At 58.2% G+C, this 6,816-nt stretch overlaps 1 protein-coding gene across 1 annotated transcript in view; it reads right to left on the bottom strand.

Moving 5' to 3' along the window:
* The window catches only part of DPH1 (diphthamide biosynthesis 1), a 25,551-nt gene that overhangs the window by 13,622 nt on the left and 5,113 nt on the right, over window positions 1–6,816 (bottom strand). Inside the window, exons 3-4 of the mRNA XM_031060616.1 lie at window positions 2,031–2,152; window positions 205–359 (exon numbers count right to left, since the gene is read on the bottom strand). Coding sequence (XP_030916476.1) covers window positions 205–359; window positions 2,031–2,152 — 277 coding nt within the window. The remainder of the gene's footprint in view (window positions 1–204; window positions 360–2,030; window positions 2,153–6,816) is intronic.

Below are 6,816 nucleotides of genomic sequence, written 5' to 3'. Positions count from 1 at the left end.
GCCGCCATGAAACATTGATCAGAGTTATTATAAAGTACTTGATCAACGTTATGGCAGCACCACATTATTGCGGCGACTCGTCAGAGGGGAACCAGCTCCACCAGCACCCCCGGGGCAGCTGCTCCCGCCTCGGGGCTGGGACAGGGAAGGGCTGAGCCACAGGAAAACTCAGGGGGAGACAAAAGCCAGGGATTTCCATCTCACCTGCACCGTGGAGACAAACTGGATGGTGCTGACCAGGGCCAGGGAGGTGCCTGCTGCAAAGTTGAAGCGAATGGTCTCAAGGAAATGGGATGCATCGATCTTTATGTCCACGAACACATAGAGCATCTTCAGCCCCTGGGTGGAGTCGATAGGAACTGGTGACAGGAGGAGACAAAGTCTGAATGTGGGTACACCCAGGGCTCCACGAGCCCCAGGCTGTTGCTGCCTGTTGGTGGGGCTCCCTGTGTCCCAAACTGCCCTGGCATAGGCAGGCTGTGCCACCCCTCTGCCTGTGCTGGTGCCCAGGGCAGGGGGTGCAGATGGCAGCCCCAGAGAGCACCCGCTTGTTTCTCTCCAGATAATGGCAGCCTGGGGAATCAATGAACACAAATCTAATTACCCCTGGTGCTAAGAAGCCTTTGTCACCACGATTAAGTGAATAATTAAAGTACACAGAGTCCACATCGATCCACAGCTCCACGTTCACTTCCCATTTTGGTGCTCTTTGCCTGATCACAATTAAGTGCAAATTACTCCCTCCTGCGGGGCACGTGGGGCTGGGAGGGAGCAGGAAGCATCGTGTACCTCACCACCGGCCACCCTGGTGACAGGACCACCTTGGCCAGCTCAAAAGGGGCACAGCATCCTCACAGCAGCCCGTGGGTAACCCAGGGTGCCCTGTGACCCACCCAGCTCTGCCCTGTGATGCACCCAACCCAGAGCAGGCCAGGGCAGCGAGGCCATGGGCAGCAGATGGCAGCTGGTCTGGTGACAGTCAGCATGGCAGTGCCTGCCTGTCCCTGCAGGGAGCAGCTCCAGCTGATGTGACTCCCATTCCCTGGAGCAGCCTGATGGATACGGCCCCTTCTTCTCCTTCCTGCTGTTCATTCATGAGCAGCAGCTACAAACCAGGAGTTTTATACTCCCTGTTCCAGTGGTGCCCATAACCCTCCTCCTGTAACAAAGCACCTAGCACACATATTTATCACCAGGAATGCTCACACCAACGTGGCTTTCAGGACAGAGTTCTCAACTGGGGAGTCAGTATTTCACACAGAGCCTGATGCAATTCTTCAAACCCATTTATAGGGCCCCATAAACGTCCAGGAGGGCTGCCAGGAGCTGGGAGCGTGGCAGCAGCAGGGATGCACACACCTCCTACTCATTATGGCAATTCTGCAGATCCACCTTAAAACCCAGAGCGTCTTATTGTTATTTTTGGGCTGATTCCATCCTGGGTGGACTTCAAAGTTAGCAGCATCTGGGACAGCAGCGCAGTTTCCATGGCAACTGGATCCAGAGTACTGTCCGCCTGGGGAGCACACAGCCTCCTCCTCCTCCTCCCTTCCCCGCCCAGCCTGCACTGTACCCTCAAAGCTGCCTTTCCTGGCCCTGGGGCAAGCGGGACCCCCAGGCCCCTGCTCTCCTCTGCCATCATTCCCTTTGTCATCACTCCTCAGAGGCCAGGTGGGGAGCAGGAGCAGCCTCATCCCCTGGGCCAGGGGGTCCTGCCAAGCCATGGCCTCGCTGCTCTGCTCTCGGGGACACGGCTGGAGCTGTGCTCTGCTGCAGCAGCCAAGCAGGATGAGCACGCCCTGTTGCACCCCAAATCCTGCCTGTGAGCAGCCACCCAGCCAGCCTGGCCCCATCCAAAGCCAGCAGCTGAACTGGAGAACAGAAAGCCCTTTGGGAAGGGATTAGCCTTTGGCACTAAGTCTCCAAGCTGGTATCCAGAGGGGTGTGGAGTTGCTTGGTGTGGCATGGTGGCAGCAGCACAGCCTCCATTGTGCCACCCCAGCAGCACCCTGGGACTCAGTGTCACCTACTCAGGCAACTGTGTCCATAGTGCACCAGGAAGTCAGCGCCCAGGGCCCGGGCCGTGTAGTCATCCACGCAGCAGGCGCCGTAGGTCACGTCTCCCATCACCACTGCCTCTGCATCCGTGAACCTGCGGGAAGGCACAGCACTGAGGGTCACAGCCGTGTCACCACAGCCCAGGTCCTGCCCCCCAGCCCCGTGGCATGTCACCATGGGGGGACCCCGCGCCACCGAGCCACGCGCCGGAGAGGACAAGCGCTGGCTACTCTCCGAGATGTCAACATGATTAAGCTGGAGAGCGGTAATCCGCCTCTTCAATTGGGTAAAGCTGTTTGCAATTCAGCGGATTATCCACTCATCAAACAATACGCTGCCAGATTCCTAATGCTCCAGCGGGGAGAGCAGCAGAGGGAGACCCGGCACAGCGTGGTGCCACCACTGCCACCAGCCAGCTCTAGGGACTGGAGCCACCAGGAGGGGCAGAACAGCTGTCCTGGCATCCCTTGTGGTGCCAGCCAAGCCACCATCACCCCATGGCTGTGGGCGCTGTGTGAGCTGGTGAATCCAATCTGCACCTGGCTGTGTAAGCCCTAGATGTCAGTTTGGCCAAGCTGTGTGACCTCCAGAAGAGCTGGTGTTTAAGTGGCACTTGGTAAGAGGAAGCACCAAACCACCACTGGTGCTGTCCCCTATCCCCAGTGCTCCAGTCCACACCCACCTGGCACCTGCCAGCCTGTGGGTGAAGGGGCACACAACAGCACCGAGCAGCAAAGCCAGGGCTCTGGCATGATTCAGAGGCACCACCTTTGTGGGTATTTATTGCACCATTTTGGGGGATTATTAGCTTGGCCACCTTCCCGGGGAGCTGCCGCAGCAGGATGAGAGCAGGTATCGCGATGACAAAGCCCCGTGCCTGGAGGGGCTGCTTAAACCAGATGCTAATTCCTTATTTAATTGAGGCCTGCTGTAGCTCCGTGCCAGCGGGGTCCCCCCTGCTGCTGGCACCGGGGACCAGGGGAGGAGGGGGCCCTGGCACAGCGTCACCCCCTGCAGCACCCATGTCTGGCTGGGGGCCAGGGTCCCGCGCTCCCCCCGAGCGCCAGGCAGGGAGCGTTACGTCGGCGGCAAGAATAGAAATGGTGGGCAGAGCTGGGCAGATGGCAGAAGGTGGAGAAATGGCGGAGCGTGCTGAATATTAACAGCTCCGGCCCATCCGTCAGCGCCCGGGGAGGGGGACAGGGGAGCAGCAATGCCAGAGCATCCCCGAGGAGGGGGCACAGCCATCCTCACCTCAGTCTGGCCCAGGCAGCTCCCACTCCACAAGGGTTGGGGAACATCAGAAGATGGGCAGGACCCTGCCAGCGCCCAAATCCTGCAATTCCTCACGGCCAGCGTGGCCTGGATGGGAGGATGGCTCCTCCACTGCCCACGTGGTCACAGCGTGGGGCTGGGGGCTGCCAGTGAAGGTTCGAGAAGGCTCTTCCCACCCTTCCGAGCCCCCAGCCCCCTCCTCTAATGAGAGGTGATGAGATGAACATGAATCAGACTCCACACATCTCAGCAAAAGTGGAAAATTATTCAGCTCCTTAAGATTCAGGATGGGGAGGTCTGACTCAGAGCGGCAGCCAGCACCGCTTAATTTTTTATAGATTAAAATGTATGCAAATTGGCCCAAACCCCAGAGAAAGTCCCTGGGGGTGAAGAGCAAGAAAGTGAAATAGCAACAGTGGAAGGAGGAGGGCAAAGGTGCCCGTGGCGCTGCCTGATGTGTGGGGCTGCAGCTGGGCAGGGAGAGATGAGGCTGAGCCCTGTGCTGGCCATGGGCAAGATTCCTCCTCTGGCTGCAGGGAGTGGAGTCACAGGTGAGCAAAGATGCCATGGGATGGTGCCTGGTGAGGAGGGAACCCTGGCAAGGCCAGGAGCCTGGTGGGGCTGCAGGAGGGGCTCCAGGATGGTACACACCAGGATCACCCGCTCCGGCTGGGCTGGACAATCGAGCGGAGCCGTAATCATCTCCAGAGACAAATCAAAGGCAGGCACCAGGGCCTCCCCTTGATGTTTTAATCAGTTCAGTGTCGCCAGAGTCTTTCATCAAACTACAGAGGAAGGAAATGTCAATTAGCAGCCACCTGCCTCCAATGCGGGCTGGGGAGCTGCTCACCAACCAGCCCGGACCAGGCCGTGGGCAAGGGGCAGCCAAGGCAGCATCTTTGTCAGTGTTTTGTGTCCCTGGAAGTTGTCACAGCCACGGATGGGTCCCAGCAGCGTGCTGGCAGTGCTGACAGGGATGTCCCCACCCAGTGCTGAGATGCTCATTACAGCTGGGAGCTCATGAATATTGAACACGCGGGGAGGTTATTCATCTTTTACGTCCCGCAAACCCCGGCTCATTCTGAAAAACCGCCTGGCCTTAGCATTTTTCTCATCTCCCCCTAATTCATTACCTGCTCCTTTAAACAGATGGCTCCCAAAATCCCATTTATAAAGAGCCATGCTCAGCACTGGCAGGATGTGCCCCAGGGCAGGCCAGGTCCCGGCTCTGATCCCAGCTGGGACCCTCAGACTCTCCCAGCCCTGCTCCCCAGCGCAGGATGGAGGCAGCAGCAACCCAGGGACAAGTTTTGGGGCTGAAAACACTGGGTCAGAGCCATGCACACATGGGGCCTGCATGTTTCCAAGCATGGGGTAGCCAGCCCCTGTCACCTGAGCACAGGCACTTGGCTGGAGCAGCCCTGATTTATCCCAGCCCCTCGAAAAATGAATGAGAGCATTTGCTGCTGGCAGGAGCGCGAGGTCCCTTGGCAGCGTGTGAATGATACAGCGCTGGTCCTCAAGCCATGAGGCAGAGCTGCTCTCCCCAGCAGGGACGAGTCCTCAGCCCCTGTGTGTCCACCAGCCCGTGGGGGGGAGGGGATTGAAGGGACTGGGCTGAGAATGGCCGGTCCTGGCAGCCCTGTGCTGTGGGAGGATGGAGACAGCACTGGGATGCCAGGGTGCCTGCATGTTGTGCTGGGAACAGGGACGTGGTGCCCCTTGCTTCACCTGCATGTGGCCCTTCAAATACCCCACAACCACCCCAAATCACCCCACAAACTCCACCCCCAGTGCCTGCCCTGTGCCCAAGCCCAGCCTGTCCCAGGACACCTGTGGGTGCTGCTGTCCTGGGCTGTGGGGGCTGAGCCCAGCCCTGGCTGAGAACAGTGCACTCAATTAGCAGAGAAGCCCATCACCAAGCCCCATTACCAGACTCCCCAACTTCATTAGCACAGGAAGGCTGCACATAATTAAAATAATGAGTTTGAGATTTTATTGCAATTGGTGCTGGAAGAGCCTGGCTGCAGCTGGGCAATGATGGAGCCCCACAGAGCTTCTGCAAGTGGGGCATGATGGGGAGAAGTGGTGGGTGTCCCCACAGCCCCCCAGGAGGAACCATCTCCAGCTGGTCCCCCTGAGGGAACTTCCCACTCTGTCCTCACTATAGGTGGCAGGGCAAGCACCACCTCTCAAGGGGCATGCCCCAGGGCACCCCAGCTTTGCTGGTCGTGTAGCAGCAAAAAAAAACCCCAAAATAAGGCAAACCAAGGGTCAGTGCATGTTGGCTGCAAAGGCACTATGACCATCCTGTGTCTGGATAATGCCTGTCCCCTCTTCACGTCCCCACAGCCCCCCAGGAGGAACCATCTCCAGCTGGTCCCCCTGAGGGAACTTCCCACTCTGTCCTCACTATAGGTGGTAGGGCAAGCACCACCTCTCAAGGGGCATGCCCCAGGGCACCCCAGCTTTGCTGGTCGTGTAGCAGCAAAAAAACCCCAAAATAAGGCAAACCAAGGGTCAGTGCATGTTGGCTGTAAAGGCACCATGACCATCCTGTGTCTGGATAATGCCTGTCCCCTCTTCACAACACAGAGCTCTGTGGGACACAAGGAGGGGGCGTGGGGCACTGGTGGGGGCACCACACCAGTGCTGGCACATCCCAGCCCTATAGACCTCACACATTCCCCCCAGCCCAATCCCCCTGGCGCAGCCACCACCCGGGTAGAAGGTTTTGAACATCTCCAATGAAGTGAGAACTTCATTCCTCCTAATGATGCTGTTGTGTGGTTAATGACAGTGATTAAATTCCCCTGCACAGTGTGCACCCGCTGCCAGAGCCTCCAGGTTGTGCTGAAAAGGACGAGGGAAGGCAGTGCTGGCCAGCAGAGCCATGGCACTGTGCAGCTGAGGCCAGATCCTGATCTCTGTTAGCATCCCATGGTGGCCTTTTGGGACCTCCTGGAGATGCTGCCAGCTTCATCACAGCATTCAGTGCCACACTGCTCAGTGCCACATGGCAGACCTGCCTGGCCAAGGGACCTGGCACCTGCTGGCACTGGGATCCTGCTGGGCACACCAGCCACGGCACTGGGTACTGTGTAGGGCACACTATCCATCAGGGCCTCTTTTGTCCCGGTCATTTCAAGCTCTGCCACAGCTGCTGGGCTGTGCACACAGATGTTTAACTCTTTTATTATTCAACCAGGACCTGCTGTCACTCCAAAAAGTCCCTGTATGCTCCTGAGTCACCAGGATGAGATTAGGACGCTATGTGCACCTCCAGCACTGTCTCATATGGATCTTCAAAAGCGACTGGGAGTTGGGAGGTGTTTAAAAAGGTGTTTAAAAGCCACTGGGAGTTGGGAGGTGTTTAAAGCTATGGCAGGGCAGCCTCTGAGGGCATCAGGACACCTCTAGCTCCCCTGCCATTGCCCATCCCCACCACCAAGGCTCGGCTGGTTAGCAGGGGGCCCTCCCCCC

Source organism: Geospiza fortis, unplaced genomic scaffold (assembly GCF_000277835.1).
Source record: "Geospiza fortis unplaced genomic scaffold, GeoFor_1.0 scaffold425, whole genome shotgun sequence".
NCBI lineage: Eukaryota > Metazoa > Chordata > Aves > Passeriformes > Thraupidae > Geospiza > Geospiza fortis.
The sequence above is the reverse complement of the archived record's forward strand: the minus strand, read 5'-3'. Positions and strand labels throughout refer to the sequence as shown.